Here is a 26186-nt window from a genome sequence, read left to right on the forward strand (position 1 = left end):
GGATGTTACATTTACTGATCTTTTTCACTCGTTCTGTTATCACCTAATATTCACTGACATAAAATATATTTGATAAAAATTTTTGTCAATAGAAAATATTTAGAATTTGAATTTACTATTACAGTGGATATTGTTAAAACATAAACAAATACTAAAATGTTGTAATGACTTTACCACAGTACTTCTTATAATCAAAATTTATACCACAGTATCTTTAATACGGTATTATCATAAATGTTTTCCCAGAAAGTACCCACTGCACTGTAACAGCACAGCATTTGCTACTGAATAGCAGTAGGTTTCTGCAGCACAGTTTGACAGGTAGTTTGAACATTTTCAGGGTTCATTTGTTAATGTAGTCATACTGAGAATGATAAGGAGCAGTGAACACAAATGTATTGATCATAACCAAGCACAGTTGCCTTCTACAATTAAATAAACCAATCACGTCATCTTGGTTAAAAAAGAAAAAGAAAGTTTGATGACAGTTCCATTGAGAATAAAATCAATTTTAGGCATGGGACTAAGTCAGATCAATATATCAGGCCAATAGGCCACTTTTAAACAGAATGAGATGAGGAAAGATAAAGTGCTGATGGTGCTATAATGAAACAAAAGACAGTGCTGCTCTAAAGGGTTATATCACTTGAAAATTTCTAATGCATTTATAAAAATGTTTGGCAAAAACACTAAAGTTATTTTATAAGGTGCCTCAAATTCTGATGCAAGAGATTTAGACAATATCCGAGTGACAACAGGTTTTGCCAAACCAAAATACTCTACAGAATTTCTATGAGAAAAATATATTAAAGAATATTTTATAGATAAAGACTTACTCCAATTAGTTTCTATAAAATGTTATAGAAATTCCTTAAAGTTTAACAGAGATTGCATAAAACTTGCTTTGACCAAAATTAGGAAAATTCTTACATAATTTTGAAAAATAGCAACTATGCCAGACATATTTTATAGACCATTCCTTTGAAAATGCAATCTGTTTTTTTTTAATTTGATGGAGGACTATAACCATATTATTTTTTCATTATTGGGTATTCATTTAGCTTTTAAATCCATCAGGTACAGGCAACCAGAGCAGCTGCTGGCACAAAAAACGTTCACAAGCCTCTTTACTGTAACTATTGACTAGGTGCAAGGTTTCAGGTATTTTTTCCCTACAATAAACCCCAAATCCCTCACATCAGTGGGATAACAGAACCAAGGAAAGGCCATGGAGTGTCACTGAATTTAAACCAGGCTTAACTAATTCCTAGGGATGTGCCTGAAGTCTGATATTTGGATTCAAACTAGATTTGGACTAAGGATCCTGATAGGGTTATTCAAATGTGAGGAAAAACGTATAAAGGAAATAACAGGGAAGATCAGAATAAAGTTAGCCATTGGAGAGCAGTTCCCAAAATGCTGGTAGTATTCCACTAATTTCTACAGACGATGTTTCAATCAAGTGCCTAAAGTTAGGTTCTTAAATTCACATTTAGGTAGCTGTCTAAAAATGGACTGATTTTGCAGAGATGCTGAGCTTCCATAATTCTCATCAACTTCAGAGGGAGCTCGAGATGCTAGGTACCTTTGAAAACTACTTTTATTTTGGTACCTAAATATGAATGTAGGAGCCTAACACTAGGCACCCTAGTTTGAACATTTGGGCCTAAATTCCTATGCCAAGGACTGGATTCACAAAAGGCCTTAGGTTTCTAACGGCTACTTTTGGCACCTAAATCCAACAATGGGCATCACAGGCATTCAAAAATCCCCCACTCAACCTGTAGGTACCTTGAATCACTTGGCAACTATGTTTTTGCTGTAAAAGTTACCTAGGCACCCAAGTTTCTGCCTCTGAGCATGCACTGCTGCCTCAGGCAGCATCTTTCTCTCTACCAAGCAGAGAAATTGAACCTGGGACTTCTACATCATGGGTAAGTACTCTAACCACTGGGCTAAAAGTTATAAGGGAGGCATCACAACCACCTCCTCCTTCTCCTGCTCAGCATGCTGGCTTTTGTGAATACCATTCTTCAGAGCCTCTTTCTACCCATGCATTGTATAGAGAGCCTAGGTGCCTAACTCAGGCTTTATGAATCCCAGTGATTTTCTAGGCACCTATGACCATTTGTGAATCTAACCCAGGGATCGGCAACCTTTGGGATGCGGCTCGCCAGGGTAAACACCCTGGCAGGCCAGGCCAGTTTGTTCACCTGCCGTGTCCACAGGTTCAATCAACTGCAGCTCCGATGGGCTGCGGTTCACCGCTCCAGGCCAATGGTGGTGGCGGGAAGTGGCAGCCAGCACATCCCTCGGCCCGCGCTGCTTCCCACCACCCCCATTGGCCTGGAATGGTAAACCACAGCCAGTGGGAGCCGCAATCGGCCAAACCTGAGGATGCAGCAGGTAAACAAACCGGCCCGGCCCGCCAGGGTGCTTACCCTGGTGAGCCGCATGCCAGAGGTTGCCGATCCCTGATCTAACCCTTTCCCACATCGCTCCTATGCATAGAAAAATCCTTCCTGAACTGGATTGCAAAGCCTTGATCCAGTGAAGGACTGAAACACGTGCAACTCTGAGCATTAGGTATTCCCATTGAAGTCATGTGCTTAAGTGCTTAGCTAGATTAATGAGACAAGGTGGATGTGGTAATATCTGTCATTGAACCAACATTGATTGGTGAAAGAGATAAGCTCTTGAGCTTAGTGTCTAAGGTGGCTGTTATCACCTCATTCACATGCCTCCTGAAGACCCATTATCATGACATCCACAAGAAGTGAGCCAGTAAGACATTTTTCATTATTGTGTATTCATATTTAGTTATGTTTACTTAAGAAACCCAAATTACTTCAAAATTACATGCAGATTACTTCAAGTAACCACATAGTATTTTTGCTGTTTGCCTACTGTTTTATAACTCTCCTTCAATGCCTCAAGTTGTTTCAGAAGACACGCAGAATTACGAACACCAGCGTTACAAACTGACTTGTCAACCACACACCTCATTTGGAGATGGAAGTACACAGTCAGGCAGCAATAGAGACCCCCCCCCAAATGCAAATACACAACTGTATTAAAAAAAGAACAGGAGTACTTGTGGCACCTTAGAGAGACAATTAAGTTAGGCTTAAACAGAGACTGGGAATGGTTGAGTCATTACATTAATTGAATCTATTTCCCTATGTTAAGTTCTCCTCACACCTTCTATTATCACTTCAAAAGTTTTTTTTTCTCCTGCTGATGATAGCTCATCTCAATTGATTAGACTCCTCCTGTTGGTATGCATACTTCCACCTTTTCATGTTCTCTGTATGTATAAATATCTCCTGTCTGTGTGATCCATTCTATGCATCCGAAGAAGTGAGCTGTAGCTCACGAAAGCTCATGCTAAAATAAATTTGTTCATCTCTAAGGTGCCACGAGTACTCCTGTTCTTTTTGCGGATACAGACTAACACGGCTGCTACTCTGAAAACTGTATTAAAGGTAAATTACTAAAAAAATAAAAATAAAGATTTAATTTTTTGACAAGGCAAGAAAACTGTTTCTGTGCTCGTTTCATGAAATTAAGATGGTTGAAACCAGCATTTTTCTTGCATAGTAAATTTCAAAGCTATAGTAAGTCAATGTTCAGTTGTAAACTTTTGAAAGAACAACCAGAACATTTTGTTCAGAGTTACAAACAACCTCAATTCCCGAGGTGTTGGTAACTGAAGTTCTACTGCAGGGGCAGGAAAACTTTTTGGCCTGAGGGCCGCACGGGTTTCTGAAATTGTATGGAGGGCTGGTTAGGGGAGGACGTGCCTCCCCAAACAGCCACATGTGGCCTGGCCCCTGCCCCATATACGACTCCCTCCTGCTTCTCACCCCCTGGTACCCTCCCTGGGACTCCTGCCCCGTCCAACCCCCCTGTTCCCTGATGCCCCCCCCCGGCTCTCTGTCCCCTGACCATCCCTGGACCTCTGCTCCTAACTGCCCCCCACCGCCCCATCCAACCCCCCACTCCTTCCTGACTGCACCCCTGGGACCCCTGCCCCATCCAACCATCCTTTCTCCCTGTCCCCTGACTGCCCCCGGAACCTCTGCCCCTGACTGCCCTTGCTGCCCCATCGAACCTCTCCTCTCATTCCTAATGCCCCCCCCGGGACTCCTGCCCCATCCACACACCCCTCTGTCCACTGACCATCCCTGGAACCCCCACTCCTGGCTGCTCCCCGCCATCCCATCCAACTTCCCCTCTGCTTCCTGACTGATCCCCTGGGACCCTTGCCCCCATTCAATCCCCCATTTCCCCGCCCTCTGACTGCCCCGACCCCTATCCAGCCCCTGACTACCACCACCGGGAACTCCACTGCCCTCTGTCCAACACCCCCACTCCCTGCCCCTTTACCGTGCTCCCTGGAGCACCAGTGGCTGATGGTGCGGCTGCACCAGGACAAGCAGCGGCGCAGTGAGCTGAGGCTGCGGAAGAGGGGGAACAGTATGGGAGGGGCCAGGGAGAGCCTCCCGGGCCAGGAGGGTCCTGTGGACTGGATGTGGCCCGCGGGCCGTAGTTTGCCCACCTCTGATCTACTGTATGTTGTAAGCTTTTGGTGGGGGATTTTGTCCTATCTGTACTTTGAGGCATTTAGCTCAACTGTGTGTCATAGAAGAAGCAGCAGCAGAAGAAATTGATAAACAGTGCATGTTATTCCAAACATCCCAGCTATTTAGTACAGTAAAAACACAAAAAAACTGACTAGATGTTTGCGGTTTACTTTTTATTTATTTATTTATTTATTATTTTTTTACACTTTTACCTTTCCTTCCTTGGAAATAGTTTATAAATTCCTGCAACTTTTCTACAGGCCTTCCTACTTTAAACTAGTCATTACAATCAGTATATCATTTAGAACTCATCTCCTGTTTTTCTTTTGGGATTTTAATATCCAAACAGCACTTCATGACTCAGTCTGTTGTGATTACAATACCACCATTATGAAATGACACATATTATTTTAGCGCTTTTCAAGTTACCACTTCAGTGGTCATCTTGTGAAATCAGATATTTCCTGGCAGATAAAGAGAGACATTACACTAATCAGAACTCAACACAAATTATAATCTGAAAGAAAGGTCAGACAATCAAAAGTTTAAGGCTGGAAAAATGAGAACAACATTTCAATTACATCAGGCCAGAAGAAATAACAGGCTGCTTTGATATTCTCCATCTATCAGCGTATTATTTTCACAGGTTCATAGCTCAACAACACTTAAAACAATTTAACTTCATACAGTCTGCCATAACAACATAAATACAGCATATGCCAAATGAAGTAGAGCAGCATTTCTCAAACTAGGGTTCGTGGAACCCTGGAGGTCCCCAAAGGTACTTCAAGGGGTCCATGGATTCCGCTGATCAACTTAACTCCTCCCCCTCCCTCTATCTCCTGGAGGCTACTGAAGCCATGCCAGGAGATTTTAGGCACTAAAACTCCAGCAGTGCAGTGGGGTTAAGGCAGGTTCTCTGCCTGCCCTGGCCCTACGCCGATCCCAGAAGCGGTCGGCACATCCCTGCGGCCCCAGGGCTGGGGCAGTGAGTCTCTGTGCACTGCCCCCACCCCGAGCACTGACTCCGCAGCTTCCATTGGCCTGGAACTGCAGCCAATGGGAGCTGCAGAGGCAGTGCCTGCAGGCAGGGACAGCATGTGGAGACCCCCTTACCCCTTGCCTAGGAGCCACTGCCAGACAGATGTGCCAGCTGCTTTTGGGAGCTGCCCGAGGTAAGCGCCATCCAGCCAGAGCCCACATCCTCACCCCTCCCACACCCAAACTCCCTCCCAGAGCCAACGCTCCTCACCCCTCCCGCACCCCAACCCCCTGCCCCAGTCCAGAGCCCACACACAAACTCCCTCCCAGAGCCCACACTTCTCACCCCCTCCTGCACCTCACCCCCCTGCCCCAGCCTAGTGAAAGTGAGTGGGGGAGAGTGAGCGACAGAGGGAGGGGGGATGAGTAAGTGGGGAGGTGGACTAGGTCAAGGGTGGGGCCTTGGGAGAAGGGGTGGAGTGAGGGTGGGGCCTGGGGCTTGAGGGAGCTTAGAGGTCCCCCAAAATTTTAAATCAAAATGGGGGTCCTTGGGTTGCTACAGTTTCACAACTGCTGAAATAGAATGATATATAACTACATAGCACCGACATAAATCTCTTTGTGTCTGTAAACATATTTTCCTCTGAATATACATAAATTATTCTCATTGCCTCTAATGAGAAAATATCACCCCTGAAAGATTTAGCATAAGGTTTCAAAACTGATTAGTATTTAATTCCCAAATGAATACATTTAAATATTATCTTTCTTGCATACATTTTGTATAAATTTGTACTTTAAGTACCCATTCTAGTTATTTCACTAACATTTGGAAAAAATAAGAAGTAAAAGAGATTTTAAATGCACACCTAAAAGCAAGGAATTTCAGCAATAAGGCTGTAAATCCAGCTTTATGATCCATTCTTAAATCACGCTATTATGCCCTTTTCACTTGTTTTCACAATGGCATTATTTAAAGTGACAATGGAAAGGTTGAAAAGCATCAAATCAACTACCTTTAAAAATGAAGGTTTTAAAGAATTCTCCACAATTGTTACTGTTTTTTATTAGGATGGAGCCTAGAAGTACACTCAGGACCAGGTCCCCATTCTGGTGGGCGCTACACAATCATAGAACTAAAGATGGTCCTTGCCTCAATCAGGAAATACTGATCAGCTCTGCCTAAAACAAGCATGACCTGCAAATGTGGGTTATCTCCCCAAAAACATATGCAGGATGTTGGGAGTGTCCATAATGGGAACTGCACAGCTAAACTCTTTGTGCCTTGATAGAAAAGACAAGAATATTGTTGCTTTACCCCCAAAAAGCATAGAAGTCCTAGGCCAGTGCAAAGACATCAGTTCTCTCCGCAAAGCCATGTGATTGAGAGCTCCCACCCTATATTTTTTGAAAAGCACATACTTAATGCTTGAGACCAGGTAACTAACTCCCCACCCATGACTTATGACCCTGCAGCCAAAGATGGGACAATACTCTAAACGTCATTATATACTTTCTCAACATTAATTCTGTATATAGGCAAAAAGCATATTCTCAATTAACTGCAACTCTGTCTCCAAAAGCATTTGATAAATTAGAAGCAAAGGTCCACTACACCGTGATCCATAGTTGCTTGCAGTGGTTCCCAAACTTTTTTCTAAGGTAACCCACTAACTGCATGTTGTCTTTTTTTGCAACCCATCCAGGGTCCAAATTCAAGGGGGGTGTCCAGAATCATAGGCCAGTGTCCTTTTCCTCTTCTGCTTTTGTCTCCTCCTCATCTTGCTGAGGGGACACCACCACATTCCACCCAGCACCACAATTCTAATCCCACCACCTTCCACCCTAATCCTAATCCCAGCATCAATGCACAGGGGAAATTTAGAGAGCGAGTCACAGCGGTGGCTCCTATCCCATGGGACTGAGCCAGGCTCCCAGCTCCAGGCATTGCAGCCTGGCACTCAGGGTCACAGCACCACTCAGGTCATGATAGAGGGGTGGCCAGGCCAAACCTGAGTGGTGTTGCGACTGCATGCACTAGACTGCAAATTCCAGAATAGGGAGCCACGACTAGCCCAATGGCACAGGAGCTGCACAGTGGGGGAGCTCAGTCTCCAACATTTCCCTTCCTCACTCCCTGAGGCTTCCCCTCCACAACAGGTCTGCAATCCATCTAGAATCTTCCTGGACAAAACACTGATTTATTGCATCACACAGATGTAGCTTTAATTTAATTTCTTTTTTTTTAAAACAGAAATCAATGTATTATTCTTCTAGATCAACTGGGAAGTGATGGGACACATAGTGATGTGTTTTAAATCAGTCCACCAAAAGAAACTATATTATGGCATACAAATGCAAAGGCATCCGTTCTATTCCAGGTTTTACCGAGGATGTTCATTCTCCTAATGCTAAGCTGAAAAACATGAAGAATTGGGTTGACTGAATTAAAAAGGATCTTTAATCAGCATAAAAATAATCAAATTTTAATCTGTTTTATATCAATTCTGTAATCACGAAGCTTAAAACAGCGCTGTCCATTGAATTACTACAATCCTTAAATAAAAGAGATATATAGCAAAACTTGTTACCTACAAATGTTTTCACAATCCAGTACTATGAAATTTTTATTGCCATTTGTTATCATATTTAAGAGCTTTCAAAATACTCTATTATCCCATCAATGCTTCCAGTAACAAATCCTTATTTACACCAAATGTCCCATAGAGAGGGTCAATAACTCCATGTGGGTAGATAAATCAAGTATTTGGTTACAACTATCATGTCGTATGTGTTTTCCTTTAGAGAACCCAACCAAACAATGTTTCAGCAGCGTTCTGTATTAATGCAACTTTAAATGCAGCATGGCAGTCAGCCAAAAGCTGTCAGCCAGAAGAGAACATTCTTAATCAATTCCTTAATGATTTTACCTAGGAAACTTATCTCAAGAAACAATGACTAATGTGCACATAATCTCAGTTCCTGTAAGTCAGGGGTAGGCAACCTATGGCAGGAGCTAATTTTCAGTGGCACTCACAATGCCTGGGTCCTGGCCACCGATCTGGGGGGGCTGTGCATTTTAATTTAATTTTAATTGAAGCGTCTTAAACATTTTAAAAACCTTATTTACTTTACATGCATACAATAGTTTAGTTATATATTATAGACTTACGGAAAGAGACCTTCCAAAAACGTTAAAATGTATTACTGGCACGCAAAACCTTAAATTAGAGTGAATAAATGAAGACTCGGCACACCACTTCTGAAAGGTTGGCAACCCCTGCTGTAAGCTGAAGGCAACTGTCATTAGTTTCTTAAATTTTCTATAATTTGACTGGAGACTGTAGGCCAGGTTCTGATATGAGTTCACTTACGCTAGTACAGAAAAAAACTCAGTAATTCTGTGTAATTGAGCTCTGAATCTGAACCAGGGAAACTTTATAAAAATGACAATTGAAATTTCTATAAAATGTATATTTTCGTCTTTCTTCTTCTTTTCTTTTTAAATAACCAGCATGAACAAAACTACACATTACTTATTTTTTCATTCTATAATGCTGGGCCAATATGTATGATTGGTCTGAATGACAAAATGTAGAAGCAGCAGCAGAGTCTTCATACACTAGGCACACTTACAAAGCTTCTGCCTATTTTACTATTATTCCCCATTACGGAACTAAACCAATGCTCATTGAAATCAGTGGAAGTCTTTCCATTGATTTCAATGGGATTTGGATCAAGCCCTAAATGTATAGGAGGTAAAAAGGTTTCAAACCAGTAGAAATATTTTATATGCAATCATTATAGTACCACTTGCATACAAAAAAGATTAATGGACACCATAAGGAAGCATTTCACATCCCTTTAAAAGAAAACTAACTGGAAATGGTACAAAGTCTAATGGTAATAGATTCAGACAAAAGGCAGAAATCAGTCATGAAGCTATAGTAAAAATAAAACAACAATACAATGAAAATTTAAGACTGTGTGTGTCTTATCTTACTATCAAAGAAAGTACCATACAATGGCATGAATAGAAACTAAATACACCAGAGAAATCATTACATTTAAAAAGTGGATTTACAGAGTAAAATAAGAAAAAAAGTTTAAATATTTAGAATTGTCATGTAGCTTAGGGTTGTGACGAGTTCAGTCACAGAGACCCCCTTGGGACTGTCACCTGATGTGCTGAAACTACCTCTGAGCCCAGTTTCTTTGCCAGCTTGGGTCTCCAGAACCCTGTCTTGTTGAGCCAGACACACGCCTGCTGCAATACAGACCCAGGGTCTGAACCAAGCCCCCAAAGCTGCAGACTTAACTGAAAACAGCTCAGCAAGTACTCCTGTCTCCAGCACCCAGACACCCAGCTCCCAATGGGATCCAACCCCAAATAAATCCATTTTACTCTGTATAAAGTTTATACAGGATAAACTCATAAATTGTCCACCCTCTATAACACTGCTAGAGAGATAAGCACAGCTGTTTGCTCCCCCAGGTATTAATCACTTACTCTGGGTTAATTGGTAAACAAAAGTGATTTTATTAAGTACAAAAAGAAGGATTCAAGTGGTTTCAAGCAATAACAGACAGAACAAAGTAAGTTACCAAGCAAAATAAAACAAAACACGCAAGTCTAAGCCTAATACATTTAAGAAACTGAAAGAAAATTAACCTGAGTTCAGATATAAATACTGTCAAAAGTCCTTCACATTAATGTTGTATACATAAATATCTGAGCAAATGGAATTTGACAGGGTAATTCTGCAGATGCATATAATGGGATACTAAACTTTTCACCTCTAGCTCACTTGTAGGTCTAGCTTATATCCGTTTTAATTGAAAGTGGCCTGGGTAAAATGAGCAGGCAATTTCAGTCAGTGGCCAGGAGCACACCACAGAGATCATCACCGAAACTGGTACCCAGGCAGGCAGTTTCAGCAGAAACTCCAAGGACTGAATGGACATAATAAATAAACTGTTCTTTTTCTATTATTTGGATGTATCTATGCTAGGGAATTTTGTAGCCATTTTTCAGCAGTGGGGCCAGCAATGATGGAAACTCTAGCATAGACCTACAGGATACGACAACATGATGGTAAAACTGATTGTGCCCTATTTACACTAGAATTTATGCCATTAATAGCACTGGTGCATCTGCACTTGTACCAAAAAAAGGCTTAGCAATTTTTCTAGTGTAGACAAAGCTTTCAGAGGCTAAAGAAACATTTGATGGAAAAGGTTGTATTGACTGTACTGTGCCTGATCTGTGGATAAATATAGAGGAATTCACTTTACACCACTGTCACACTGGCTCTTATCAACTGCATTAAATCCAGTTAAAATTAAATGCATATCTATTTTAAGAGCAAAAAAAATATTATCTACAATAATACTATTTAATCTCTGCACACAAGTTTAACATTTAAGTAACTTTGCTATTCACAAAGGTTAATCTCCAGCACAGAAAATTCTTCACCCCTCACCACAGACATCTAGCAAAATAATCCATATGAGATAAAATTTTCGATCAGTCTTGATCTAATTTTGCTGCTCTTGCATGAGTAAACAGTTTTCCTGAAGCAACTCCTTTATAAATAGCACTGATATAAAGTCTGAGAACCCAAGATAAATATTTTGAAAGGGTTCCTTGTGACAGAAAAGGGCTGAAATTCCATTTTTATAATACAGTACATCAAAGTTCATTAAAATCCACACAATGACAACCTGGAGTACTGATTGTCAGATTTTTTCAGCCTGAATGAAAATTTTGATTACTGCAATCCACTGTGGAAAGAGAATGACAACCACAGGCCTCCAGCAGTAACACCCAGTGATAATCTATTGTCTTGTATTGTCTCAAAGGCTGTAATGACTCCTATCTTTGCAACAAATGGAATAAACTCATCCTAATTATGAAACACCCCCCACAAACACTGCTATTTGCTTCTAATTGTAAATAAGAGCCCTCAAGTTGAAACGTGATATCCCAGCTAATTGTATTTCATACACATTTAATGATACAAGAACCAACAAAAAGAGAAGATATTGATATGTTTTATGGTATGGCTTATGATAAGATCATGATCTTACCATGCAACACATGTTCTTAAATCTAAAATATCAGCTCCTTTCACTGTGTAATGCAGAAGCCTAAGGAGAAATACATTTACATTTTAAAGTACTTAAGCCTGTTTGACCAATTCCTCTGTTGCAGAGGTTGATTTAAGCTTTGGCTGTTTAATTTGAGTTTGTCACATTCAGCTTTAGACTGGGAAAGCTGGATGGAAATCATTAAAGAAGAGAAAGAATTTTTAAGCAAAAGGTTTTGTTTAGTTTTGGTTCCAGGCTGAAAACTTTGATATTGATTTAATATTTTTCCTAACGTTGTTTCTTCTCCATTGTGTCATTCATAGCTGCAAAGTTTTCTAAAACTCAGTGTGCGCTTTTTAGGTTACATAAGAGCTAGGCAGCTAATTCACAAACAACCATGAACTTCCACTGATATAGTCAATGCACACTTCCCCAAGCAGTGAGAGAAGATATGTAGGACATGGAGCTGGTTCTAGAGGCATCCACCATAGTTAAGTGATGGGTGGGGCTGCCTGGAAGTCTCTGGGTACGTGGCGGTGCGGGGGAGAGGGGAAGGTATCTGCAGGCTGCTTGAGGTGGCAGGATGGGGGATACCTGGGAGAGGCTAGGTCCAGCAGTGGGCCTCTCACCTCCTGTAATAGCCTCCACTTGTTGCTGTTGCCACCACTGTTCTTCCCCTACCCTTCTACCAGAAAGGGAGACAGAGAGGCTGCTTGCATAGAAGGCACCACAGCAGCCACTGGTGACCAGGAGGAGCAGCTGCAAGCAATTTCTGCAACCCACCTGAATGCACAACATTTCAGCAGGATGCAGGCAGGCTGCATTACAGATCCACTTGTGAGAGTATCACAGGAGATGCATGATACTTGACAGCCTTGGTCATTACATCATGCTGCTTTACTGTAGTCACACAATTTAAAAAAATATGTACAAAATTTAACTAATTCTCAGGACCAAAGTGATGCAGTGTATCTTGGTGGATAAACATCATTAAACATGTAAAGCATGAGAATGGCTACTAGTGAAGACTGAGGAAAAATATTCATAAAATTTCAATTAAGTACATTAGGTATCAGCATGGATATTATAATTAACCCTTACCAGGAGAGCAACATGCAGTATACAAGAGGAATCAGAAAACCACGGCAAAGAGATAGTTCCAAACAGCTGTTATCTAAGCAGAAGAAAGTCAGTGCTGGGGTACAATAACTGGGGAAAACTCCCAAGTAGCCCACCATGGTAGCATTTAATTTACGAAAGGGGAAGTACACACAAATGAGGAAGTTAGTTAAACAGAAATTAAAAAGTACAGTGCCAAAAGTGAAATCTCTGCAAGCTTCATGGGAACTTTTTAAAGACATCGTAATAGAGGGTCAATTTAAATGTACACCACAAATTTAAAAAAAACATAGTAAGAGAACCAAAAAAAAAGTGCCACCGGGCCTAAACAATAAAGTAGAAGAAGCAGTTAGCGATAAAAAGGCATCCTTTAAAAAGTGGAAGTGAAATCCTAGTGAGAAAAATAGAAAGGAGCATAAACTCTGGCAAATGAAGCATAAAAATATAATTAGGAAGGCCAAAAAATAATTTGAAGAACAGCTAACCAAAGACTCAAAGTAACCGCAAACATTTTTTTAAGTATATCAGAAGCTGCAAGCCTGCTAAACAACCAGTGAGATTGAGATGCTAAAGGAGCACTCAAGGACAATAAGGCCATTGCGGAGAAGCTAAATTAATTTTTTGCATCGGTCTTCATGGCTGAGAATGTGAGGGAGATTCCCAAATCTGAGCCATTCTTTTTAGGTGACAAATCTGAGGAATTGTCCCAGATTGAGGGGGTTTGGGAACAAGTTGATAAATTAAACAGTAATAAGTCACCAGGATCAAATGGTATTCACCCCAGAGTTCTGAAGGAACTCAAATGTGAAATTGCAGAACTACTAACTGTGTCATGTAACCTATAATTTAAACCAGCTTCTGTACCAGATGACTGGAGGATAGCTAATGTGACGCCAATTTTAAAAAAAGGCTCCAGAGGCCATCCCAGCAATTATAGGCCAGTAAGCCTAACTTCCATACCAGGCAAATTGGTTAAAGCTATAGTAAAGAATAAAATTATCAGACACATAGGGGAAGAGTCAACATGGTTTTTGTAAAGGAAAATCATGCCTCACTAATCTACTAGAATTCTTTAAAGGGGTCAACAAGCAGGTGGACAAGGGTGAGCTAATGGATATAGTTTACTTAGGTTTTCAGAAAGCCTTCGCCAAGATCCATCACCAATTGCTCTTAAGTAAGCTGTCATGGGATAAGAGGGAAGGTTCTCTCACGAATCAGTAACTGGTTAAAACATAGGAAACATATGGTAGGAATAAATGGTCAGTTTTCAGAATGGAGAGAGGTAAATAGTGGTGTACCCCAGTGGCCTGTACTGTGACCAGTCCTATCCAACATATTCATAAACGTTACGGAAAAAGAGGTAAACAGGGAGGTGGCAAAATTTTCAGATACAAAACTGCTCAAGATAGTTAAGTCCAAAGCAGACTGTGAAGAGTTACAAAGGGTTCTCACAAAACTGGGTGACTGGGCAACAAAATGGCAAATGAAGTTAAGTGTTGATAAATGCAAAGAAATGCACTTTGGAAAACATAATCCCAACTATACATATAAAATGATGGGGTCTAAATTAGCTGTTACCACTCAAGAAAGAGATCTTGGAGTCATTGTGGATAGTTCTCTGAAAACATTCATTCAATGTGCAGTAGCAGTCAAAAAAGCTAACAAAATGTTAGGAATCATTAGGAAAGGGATAGATAATAAGACAGAAAATAACATATTGCCTCTATATAAATCCATGGTATGCCTACATTTTGAATATTCCATGCAGATGTGGTTGCCCCATCTGAAAAAAGATATATTGTAATTGAAAAAGGTACAATTGGAAAAGGTACAAAAATTGGGAACCAAATGGTTAGGTGTATGGAACAGCTTCTGTATGAGGAGGCATTAATAAGACTGAGACTTTTCAGCTTGGAAAAAAGATGACTAAGGAGGGATATGATAGAAGTCTACAAAATCATGACTGATGTGGAGAAAATAAATAAGTACGTTTTATTTACTCCTTCTCATAACACATGAACTAGGGATTACCAAATGAAATTAATAAGCAGCAGGTTTAAAACAAACAAAAGTATCTCTTCACACAATGCACAGTCAACCTGTGGAACTCCTTGCCAGAAGATGTTGTGAAAGCCAAGACACTAACAGGGTTCAAAAAATAACTAGATAAATTCATATAGGATAGGTCCATCAAGAGCTATTAGCCAGGATGGGCAGGGATGGTGTCCCTAGCCTCTGTTTGCCAGAAGCTGGGAATGGGTATGGACTACTTGATGATTACCTGTTCTGTTGGCATTGGCCCCTGGCATTGGCCCCTGTCGAAAGACAGGGTACTGGGCTAGATGGACCATTACTCTGACCCAGTATGGATGTTCTTATGATAAACTTTCCATCAGAGCTGGTCTTAAAGACATGTAGTGCAAACGATGGCTTGGATCCCTACACTATTGGTGGCACAGCTGCAATTTCCTGGCTGCCCCTATGCTTTCTTACCAGCAGCAGCACTTGAGGAGAAAAATTCTCACTGTGGAAACCTGAGGCTTTGTTCTAGGTTGTGACTCCTGGTTGCCATCTTTTCTGGTGCTAAATATTGCATACAGTGTAAAATGTGTGTAAACTTGGATGGCACTGTGGGTGTTAATTAGAGCTGTTGGAAATATCCATGAGCTTTCTGGGGCCCATTTCAGATGGACTACAAGTCATATTTCTAATATTTTCCAAATTTTAAGTAGACCATTTTAATCCTTTTTTTTTGAAAAATCATTTTTTTAAAAAAATAAACATTTTGACTTTGAAGAAAGTTTTCATTTTCAGAAACAAAATGTTAAGAAAATAAGGGTTCTCATCATTTTGTCTGCTTGGTGGACTGGTTAGACAGGGTGAGAGACAGAAAGAGGAAGAAGGAAAAAGGGTAGAAATGTTTGTTAAAATCAAATATTACTTGTGGAGAAGGGGATTGAACATGTAAGCACTCCTTGGATCTATAGAAGAAAGAGGGTACATGGAGCAGGAAAACCAGAGAGAGCTGCCAGTGCCAAAGGAGAAGGAGCAGCAATAACAGAAGTGCAGGAGGAGCAGAGCTGGAGGAATTAACTTGTAAACAGTATGTAAAGTTCCAGGGAACCCACATATTGTTACCTGCCACCTCTGCAGGGACATGGCTCCTGTGGAGTCACCCTCAGTAACAGTGCCAACTTTAAAGCTCCCCAGCTCTGGGTCAGGTCCCTCCTGATAAACAAGAGGAGCAGGAGCTACTGCATCCACCTCCTGGTTCCTCAACCACACCTGTGAGCTGCACCATGGAGGAGCTCACCTCAGAGAAGGTGAGGAGGTCTTTCAGGAGGAGAGGATGGACACTGAGCAGCTGAAGGCGGCCCAGAAGGAGAGGGAGAAGGCAGTGACAGAGAAAAACAGAGTGGTGTCCAAGTAGGAGAAGAATCTGGTTACCAGGGAGCAGTCATCCTTCCAATGGATAGCAAGATGTAGGGCTACCCTTTCTCCTCTGGATTCTCCAGGATTCTCTTCTACAGCATCAGCACTGTCACTGAGCCTCACACAGGAGGCAGGTCTTATTGATCATGAGGACAGTAGGGAGAAGGAGATCTGCTCCTGCACCATCTCCTTTTCTTCCTCTTTTGAGGAGGAAACTTCTGGAAGGTGGAGGTGGTGAATAACGTAGTAAAATAAAGTAACTGGATGATTTAAAAATCTCTCTTCTGTATTGTCTCTTATTTATCGGTTTAAAAAAAATTGAAAAAAGAGTTTGAATGACTATAGGCTGTTATAACACTACATTTACATTTATTTAGTGACATCATGCCATCTTAGACCATTTCAGTATTGACCTGTTACAGTCAAATATCCCTCATACAAATTCCTTCTCCTCTTCTGACATGGAATGTGTTTGACTTTGCGTGTCTGACTATTTCTGTTGAACACGCACATCTACAGGAAGAAGCAGTCATGGCTGCTCATTTGTAGCAGCATTCTCAACTGGACACATACCGTCTGTACTCTGGCAAACCCAAATGTGGTTGAAATGCACACTAGCACGCATTCTGGTGCACTTATTGTTAGACTATTAAGGAGGTTTAAAATGGGTTTTATGGCTTTGCTCAGCTGACTGTGCTGTTGAGGATAAGCTGGTTGTGTCTCTAAATAAGCTCTCTCTGTTGCAAATAAAATGGCTCTCTGGCTGGTTCTGCTGCCTCCTGCTCTCTGGCCTCAAGTGCTTGCCTGCAATTGCTGCGAAAGGAGTAGAAGTCAGTCAGCTGGTGGATGCTGGTGCTGCTCCAAAAACAGAGCAAAGTAAAAAAAGCTGAAAAAGGAAAAAAAAAGCTGAAAAAAAAAAAATTTGTACTGACTTGAAACCTTTTGAGAACTAAGAGAATGAAGAGCAGAGAGAGGCTTAATCTAGAATATTTTGCAGTGTTATGTATACTGAAAATTTTAGAGCTTTTGGTATTGCAATATGCATTACTGAGCCAGGGCTTAAAACTCTTTCTGCTTACTTGTAACTCTTCTACCTCTCCTACTTACTAAATGTACTGTTCTGACAATAAAATCCTCTCATCAAGACTTCCAAACTGGGGAAAAATGTGGTAATTCTTGTTTCTCAGACCTCCCCAAAATAAAAAAAAAACAAAGGTTTGTAAGAGAAGAAAAAAAAAAAAATTTAAAAAGTTATTTAATTGTGAATTTAGTGAACAAATAGCACCCTGCCTGACAGGTGACAGAGTGGCCAGTGCATGTTAGTGTGACTGCACTGCAGTGTAGTGACATACATGAAGCTTAACTGACAGAGGCATTGCTGCTGCTAGAGGCAGGGTTGGATTACAGAGGCCCATGGATATGGCTACCACAGAATGGCACAACAACAAACAGGCACAAGACAGCAAACCAGAGAAAAGAACCAACAGTGTGTTCTGACCAAGCTCCAGAAGAATGCCGTTGAAAAGAATGTGTGGTGTCAGTGTCGACAAAAGTGCAAAGGACCTGTGTGTAGGCAAAAAGGAAAAAAAAGAAAACAACAGAGAAAAAAAAAAAAAGAAAAAGGAGGTAATGAGACTGCAAGCAAAAGAGAAACCTTTGCAGGACACCTGGCAGACCCAGGATGATCAGAGCAGCCGCCTCATTTCTTGGCACATGGGGCATTTTTAACCTCTGTGCCAGCTACACATGAATGGCAATTAACCCCCTGGACTCTGGCAATACTGGGGGCTGTGGCGCTGGTGCCGAAGAAGCTGGTTCGCATGAAACTAGACACCACAAAAAAACTGGGCAAAAGCAGTAAACAGGAAAAAAGAAATCTACAGGTGAAGCTGTGCCCATGCTACTGTCTGTATGTGTGGGCAGTGTGCTCAATGGACAGGCCTGGAGGCAACTGCTTGGCGTGGGTGATTTGTAACTACCAAACTGAATGGCACAGTCCTTGTAAAGAAGAATGCAGAGCTGGGCAGAAGAGACTGGGCAGAAGTGAGAGACTAATGAAGAACCCTAAGTCTGGAAACATGCTGCTGCTGTTTTTGGAGATTTTTTGGGAATGAGAAGGAATCACTGTGGAACATTGAAACAATGAATGAAGTAACCAAAAAAATATCTGAACACTCTGACTGTGCCAACTGGCAGCCATCAAAAGAAAGTAAAAGCCTGACTGCTGGTCATCAGATCAATGCAGTCATTAACCCAACCTACTCCGGTTTGGCCTGGCTCAGATGCCATGAGTGAAGATGATGATGGCTCTCTCCGTGCGGTGATTTTAAAGTCAGTCACAATCCAGTGTTGTGTGCAGAGCAATACCCGCTTCCCGCATCGATGACCTTTCGCAGAGGGCCTGGCCTGAAACAATTGAAATTTCAGTAAGATTGATCAACAATATGCACAAATGTATGATTGAAAGATTGACAAGAGCTTGAGACTCACTGCTTGATTGTGACTGAAAAGTCCAGACTGTCCTGACTCGCTGTACCCTGTTGCTCAGCCGGGCTTCCCGCCATCTTGTGTGGCATTTGTCAGAGTTCAGTGCTATCTGGCTGATATCCTGGCTACTGGAAGAAATGAAAGACTGGAATGAAGAAGAAAGAAGGAGGACTATAAAAAGAGGAAGAGTATTAAAAAGACTGGAAGAAGCAAAGACAAGAGTTTGCAAAGAAATGAGTGGAGTTTTCAAAAATTCTTCTGAATATTTCTGACTAATCATCCCAATTCTGCAGAAAAAAGAAAGCCTCTGCAATCTTTAGGCCCTCTGTGGAAGGCTAGCCCAGCTCGCCTCATCCCTCAGGACTACTGAACTATTATGGAAAAGTTCATCTCACAGTTAGCTACACTGCTAAAGACCACTTCATGAACTCCACTTGAAGCCAACTGGGGGAAGTGGACTGATGCCTAATGAATTTGCATGTGATGTAAGGTGTAATTTCTAATGCTTAATTAGTACTAAGTTCTTTTGATCTATCCCTGCTCCTTAGGTTGCCCTGTACTTCGCCCCCATGAGCGCCGGCCTGCGATTATGCCTTGGTGAAAGAAGAAGATTGCTTTTGCTTCACCTTGCTTCAGAAAAAAAGCAAAGCAGAACCTCAAACTAAAAAAGCACGAAACGTTTAATTTGGAATTTTGAATTGGAGTGAATTATTTCGTTTGTTTGGTGTTTGTTTTTAAGTTTACTCTTACTGACGACCATTCTTTGGGACCATTTTTTTTTGACCCCTACATAGGACATCCCAATGATGCAATGCTGGGCATTGCTGCTTACGCAGCACACATACAGGCACACATACTGAAAATACAACATCCTCTGCAATGCAATATGAAATCAAATGCCAGCAAATGCAGAAATCACACATTTGTGCCCAAAAAAAAAAATTCTACTTCTAGGGTGAACAGAATACACATATCATGCTACTCAGATAAAGAGAACAACCCACGTTGACCATAGTATTATCCAGTTATGGACCTGGTGATGCATGGAATCTCCTCAACAAACTCTGAAAACCTCTCAAACCCTCTGTCCTACATGTCAAGGCGGTCCCTCGGTATCAAATGTTGTTGGTTGTTTGTTGTGTTGTGGCATGGCATTACATTATTCCATCACAGATGAGACACACATGTTAGACAGGCTACATTCTGTCACTGTGGAACATGATCAAAAAAGTGCACTTGATTTTAATTTTTTGTGGCCTAGATTGGATGAAAGAGAGAAGAGAATGCAAATTTTGTAGAAGGTGTGTGTGAATGTCATATGCCTACACCCATGCACCCCACCCACTGGCCTGAGGGCACCCTAACCAACATTCCACCTTGGCTTTGCTGGCCCCTTGCCTGAATTTTTTTGGTGATGCCCATTAAATGGCCATGATGCTCAGAAATGCAGTCCTAATGGCTCAGTAATGCAAAGCACCACAGACTAGAAAACACTAAAGTGAGAGACTCTTTTTCAGCAACTTAGAAAACAAGCGGACGCTTTTCGTCTCTCAGGAGTTTCAAATTTTTTAAGGGAACAAAAAATTTTATGAAGGCAATCAGGTCACATCATATCATCAATCCTACATCATCACTGAGCGATTTTGGATTAGAATTAAGAAAAACAGTGAATGAAAAAAAGGGACAACACTCCATTCACAAAAAAACACACAAAAAAAGCGTCCTTACCTCCTCTAACAACCACCCTATAAACACCACCTTACTTTCCGACCCAAGCCTGCAGCCATTCTAATGATGCTGCGACGCTGCTGCAATTGCTCTGAACCTTCTGAAACTGTGACACTGAAAACAACAGCATCAGCATCAGAGCGGGCACATCAGGCAAATCAAGCAAGGGCAGCCCAGGACAGCCCAGGACAGGTTTGAATCATACAGTCCAGCCAAAGCTAAATGGGTCCAGGCTCCCAGTCACTCAATCACCTTCCACCTCAGTCCGGACCTGCAGCTCTGACTGCAGCCTGGCGGCATGTAGATCATAGATCAGCTGTGCCAGGTCATGCCCAGTCTCCATCTGCATCTGCCCAGTTGAGTTCACCCCACCTGGTTGAGGTGAGACTGGTGATCTCACCTCACTGTTCTGTTCTGTTTCTCCTCCATTACCGCCAGAGCTGAGATACCCCTTTGCCTGAGCCCAGCTGACACCACATCCCCTACCTCTACCTAGTGGTACCTGCCTCCCCTAACTTAAACTTGCAACAACACCAACAGTTCGGGTCACCACCCAGAGAGAGACAGGCTCCTCCTCGGCCTGATCTTTAGTTAGGCGAACCCCGGTTATAATGGGGCAAAATAATCCCCAGGGTTTAGGGAATGGAGCAGCAGTCTACCCTCCTTCTCTAGTTTAGTGTGTTTTTTTTTTTGGGTTCTTTCTTAGGGGGGGAATAATATGTTGTTTGTTTTTGTTTGGTTTTTTTTTTATGGCAACTGAGTTAGACTATAGACTAGTAAGCTCAGCCGGTTTTTCAACCTGCTGCTGAGTCTCTCTCTGTGTCTCTAAATAAAATGGAGGTTTTGGTTAGCTGTCTGCTCTCTGGCCTCAAGTGATTGCTTCCTACACCGGCTGCCCCAAGGATATAACACTTATTGTAAAGCCTGCATTAGGCCTCAAAACATACACACATTTGCTGGGCCTGATCCATGGCCCATTACATTATCATTTAGTGATAACATGCTTTCACAAAGCTGTATCGCACAACTGGCAGACATTATCGTGTGACAGCCAACAAGCACCCAAAAAGCTTAGTCTTCCAGTGCTTCCTCTTCACCTCACGAAATATACAATTTCTCTCCCTCTCTCTCTTTGGGACACACACAACTACAGCAATGAGTAATCACTACTCCCCTCACTCAGAAGCAGTGTCTGTGCCCACTGTCCAGCCTCTACCACAAAGACCAACACAGAAGTCAGACTACTCACAGGTAATAAGAAAAAATGCAATCACATCAGCAAACTATAGGTGTACACTATTTATCAACAAACTAAGCTGATCAGCAACAATTTAGAAAGGTTCAGAGAAAAACAACAGGGTTAATATCTGAAAACAAATAATCCCACACCTCCCTCACAAAGGACCTGATCCAAAGCTCATTCAAGCTAGTAGGACGACACCCATTGACTTCAGTGGCCCTTGGAATAGGGTTAAACAGAGCAGAACTGGCCTCTCTGTAAAAGGTTACGGTAAAGTGACTCAACTACTTGCTCCCAGATATATTATAGTTTCAATAATCCAGGTAGGGGACAGAAAAAGTTACAGAGTAGAAAACAAACTCTACCCTCTGCCCACAAAAAAAAAAAGAAAGAAAAACAAACAAACCTAAAATCCAGTAAAATGAAAACCAGGCTACTTTTTTTTGTTTGCATATTCTACTGATTTTTTTTTTTGAAAAATAGAAAACGTGAACATCAGAATTGTTAAGCAAAAATGTTAATTTCTGACAAAATTTCACCAGAAATCTTTTCATACAAAAAATCTGAAACAGTTCTACTATTATTGTCAAGTAAAGGCAGAAAGGGAGTATCTTGGATGAAGGAATGTTGCTGTGCAAGGAGGATAAGATGTAAATCATGTTTTTGTGTCATTCTACATCATTAATCTCATTCTGGGACATAAAAACTGTTAGGAACTAAACACGCAATTCTCTTTGCTATGTACACAAAAATAAAAGTTACACTTTAATTCTTAGTTTTCCCAGTTGAGCCCCATATTCAATTATGAAACAAAATCTAGGGCCAACGCTCAAACCTAGATACAGAGTCTGTACAACTAAACAACTCTAATTCCCTATGCCCAGTATAATTACAAAACAACATTTGGTGCAGCTGCTAAACACTTAACAGGTGACCTCTTGATTAATCCTATATATGGTACTTACAGGTCTCTGCTCTACTGTAGCCAGTACAATTATTTTTAATGTATATGCAGCTCTGAGTAGACTACAACATTACTAACAGATAACGAACACTATCCCAACATTCGTATGAGAGCCTTTTGTAGATTAAAATATTTTTTAAGTGCGTAGCTTTCAAAGTGAGTTGTTAAGACTTAATGCTATGCAAAGTAATTTTTTTCTTTCTTTCATAAAAGATAATTGAATAATAGTGGTATTCTTCTTGCTTGCTGTAATTTATTATAGCTAGAAGGGCAAGCGAAGTGAGGCAGGCTGACACATGTCACAGGCTGTCAAACCAACTTCATAGCACACATCATACTTTGTTTTTTAATATAAAGAGATTATCTAGCTCCTAGATATTTCCAGTGGCAATGCACTTTACTTTGCTCACCCTTAATATTTATTTGCATTTGGACTCAGTGGGACAAATTTATCAGTGGAATTACATAAGGGAATTCAATGAAGTTACAATGGGAAGAATTTGACCCACCAGGCAATAACTCCCTGTCTTCCTGTTCATTTTTCGTTTACTGTTTATTTTCAGCTTCCTTTTCTCAGGAGGCCACTCAAGAAGCTTCATCTGAAAAAAATCTATGGAAAGAAGAGCCCAGTGCTACATCAGTTGGTAGCCACAACATATGTGGCCTGTGTAAAGAGCAATCAATTCTAATCAAAAGGCTCTGTCTCAAAGATCGACTAACCTGAGAGAAATAAGCAATGTTACATTTTCACTCTGAATCTGTCTCCTCAGAACAAGTGAGTGACTTAAAACATACATTTGTTGAGCAAACATCTTACCATCACTGTTGATGCAGACCACCTCTGGAACTTGAGTGCCAGGCCCACACTGCTTCTCATTGTCTGGTATGCACTCTTCTAGTCTCACTATTCGCCAGTCATAGCAAGAGGGCTCCTCACATGGGATAGCTTCAAGCAAATGAGGGCAATTTCCTGTCCCTCCAGTGCCTCCTGTAGGTTCATTTGTGATGGACCGCTTCCTTAATTTAAAACCTGAAGTGAGAGTAAAACCAAAAATATAAAAAATATAGTAATTAAATATAAAAGGTAAAATGAAAGCATTTGTATCTACCAAAAGCTGAGTGCAGGGTTCTGTGTTTCTTCTGTAACAGTCAACAACATATTTAAAGCAATAAAGGCAGCTGCGTTCTTTACATTGCGGAGATAGTAGATGTCACCAACTGTAAGAAACAGATCACTGAAATGAGGGCTTGGAATGTGTCATGGTTACAGGACTAGCTGTGCTTTCGACCTCTTTTTGTCCCTTTGAAGTGCATCCCTTAGGTATCAGGCCTGGCTTCCGGCACCTCACTCTGACTGGAACCATGTGGTCCAACCACACTTTCTTAGGTTGGGTCTCTTGGCTAACGCCTCCGCCACCCTACACTTTTTTCCTCAGACTGTATTAATTTAGCAAGCTCAAATGAGATTGGCACCTGCAAGCCTCCAGGAGCCCACAACAGTGGTTGATTACAAAAACAACAAGGAGTCCGGAGGCACCTTAAAGACTAACAGATTTACTTGGACATAAGCTTTTGTGGGTAAAAAAAACTGAAGAAGTAGTTTTTTACCCATGAAAGCTTATGCTCAAATAAATCTGTTAGTCTTTAAAGGTGCCACCAGACTCCTTGTTGTTTTTGTGGATACAGACTAACACGGCTACCCCCTGATACTCGAGTGGTTGATTAGTGACTCAAAACAGCTTCTTCAAAGCAAAGCATTTATTGTATCACATGAAGGTACCAACCATGCATAACAAAGGGTTACAACAACCCACAGTCCTATATGCACATTTCCCTTTACCTACACCTTACATCTTTCCTTGCAAGCATTTGTAACTTCCCCTCAGCCCAACTAACCCCCATCTCCAGTTGGGAGCAAGAGTGCACTCCTCATAGCATGGCCTCTCTGTCTCCATGTGTCTCAGTCAGTCTGGGTGTCAGTCTCAGTCTGCTGACAACCCGCTGCCCCAGTTCTTTAGGCCAACTTCATTAAGCTTCTACTATTCCCTGTTATCCTGGGTTTTTGTCCCCCCCAGACCCACTTCCAGACTGGCTGCATCCAGCCATTCTCCCAATTAATGGTTTTCCCATTAATTTCTTAAGGATTCTTAGTATACTATATCATAGCACCTTAACTTTCTTGTTTCTTTTCTTGTTGATTTCTCCATTACAGCTTACTTTGATTTAAGTGTCTGCCTTCAGGCAGGATAACAGCACACCGGACATATGATCTTTATAAAAAAAACTACGTATAACTCCCTCACTCTCCACAACATGTAAATCAAGAACGAGACTGTTTTCAAATATGTTTATTTGTAAATGTTAATTCCACACAGATAATTTGGGTTCAACAAAGAGTTTTTTTAAATTTATCATGATTATTAATTAATTTAAAAACAATGTATTTCAGTTCATCTTTATATTTTCTAAGATTGCTTCTGGAGTTGTGCATGATTTGTGTCCTAAAGAGGCATAGAGATTCTGCAACAGAGGCCCTCTGGTTTGAGAAAAATGTTCAGAGGAGTTTTCTACAAGTGTAGCTACTGGAGGCAACTGACAATACAACCAGTGATTCTCTAACTACTGAAAGCTCATGACTGAAATATGTATTGAGGAGCCTGTTTCCACTTCTGACAGTGCACCACATGGATAAGGAGATGTGGCCTCTCTGAAGGACTGAATTGGCTTGGAGTTAGCAGGATGTCCAGTAAAAATAGCGAGAGATGCCTGAGGAGGAAGAATCTCTGAGAGAGAGCTGAGAGACGAGGAAAAAGAAGAAAATGAAGCAGTGAGGGGGAAGGATAGAGATGAAACAGGAAGGGAAGATGAGACAATATGGGAGGGAAAAGCAAGAAGCAGAGATAGGAGGAGAAGGGGAAAGGAAAAGGCTGGCAAAGGCACATATATGATTAGACACAGGAGAAGAAAAAAGGGTATGCAAACTGTAAAATAGAAAGAGGGGGAGATATGAATAGATAAGAGAGGGAATGAGGGGTGAAGAGGAAAAAAAGAAGGGGAAATATGGGAATAGGAGTGACACAGTGACAAAAGGGTGAGAAAAAAGCATTGTTTGCTTTCCACTCATGAATTCACAACACTATAATGCACAAATATTTCAATCCAAGCAGCATATGCATCTAAGTAAAAACAACAAAGAGTCCGGTGGCACCTTAAAGACTAACAGATTTATTTGGGCATAAGCTTTCGTGGGTTAAAAAAACCTCACTTCTTCTTCAGATGCAAGTGAGGTTTTTTACCCCCGAAAGCTTATGCCCAAATAAATCTGTTAGTCTTTAAGGTGCCACTGGACTCGTCATTTTTGTGGATACAGACTAACACAGCTACCCCCAATACTATGCATCTAAGTGTTTCCTAAAGAAGCACATATGGAAAGCAATAAGTACAAGAGAACTGGTGAAGGGGAACCTAGGATTTACAAGTTCACAATGTAATGCCTGGATTCCTCTCATCTCACTGTCAAGGTGCCTTTGCTTTTTTCAACGAGATATCCATTCCTGCT

The 26186-nt window shown here is 41.2% G+C and overlaps 1 protein-coding gene across 16 annotated transcripts in view; it reads right to left on the reverse strand.

Moving 5' to 3' along the window:
* The window catches only part of THSD7A (thrombospondin type 1 domain containing 7A), a 556843-nt gene that overhangs the window by 138251 nt on the left and 392406 nt on the right, over positions 1–26186 (reverse strand). For all 16 annotated transcript variants that reach the window (XM_039524530.1, XM_039524529.1, XM_039524540.1 and 13 more), the window contains one exon: positions 23445–23657. In XM_039524530.1, the coding sequence (XP_039380464.1) occupies positions 23445–23657 (213 nt within the window). The remainder of the gene's footprint in view (positions 1–23444; positions 23658–26186) is intronic.

This window comes from Mauremys reevesii, linkage group 2 (genome assembly GCF_016161935.1).
Source record: "Mauremys reevesii isolate NIE-2019 linkage group 2, ASM1616193v1, whole genome shotgun sequence".
NCBI classification, from domain to species: domain Eukaryota; kingdom Metazoa; phylum Chordata; order Testudines; family Geoemydidae; genus Mauremys; species Mauremys reevesii.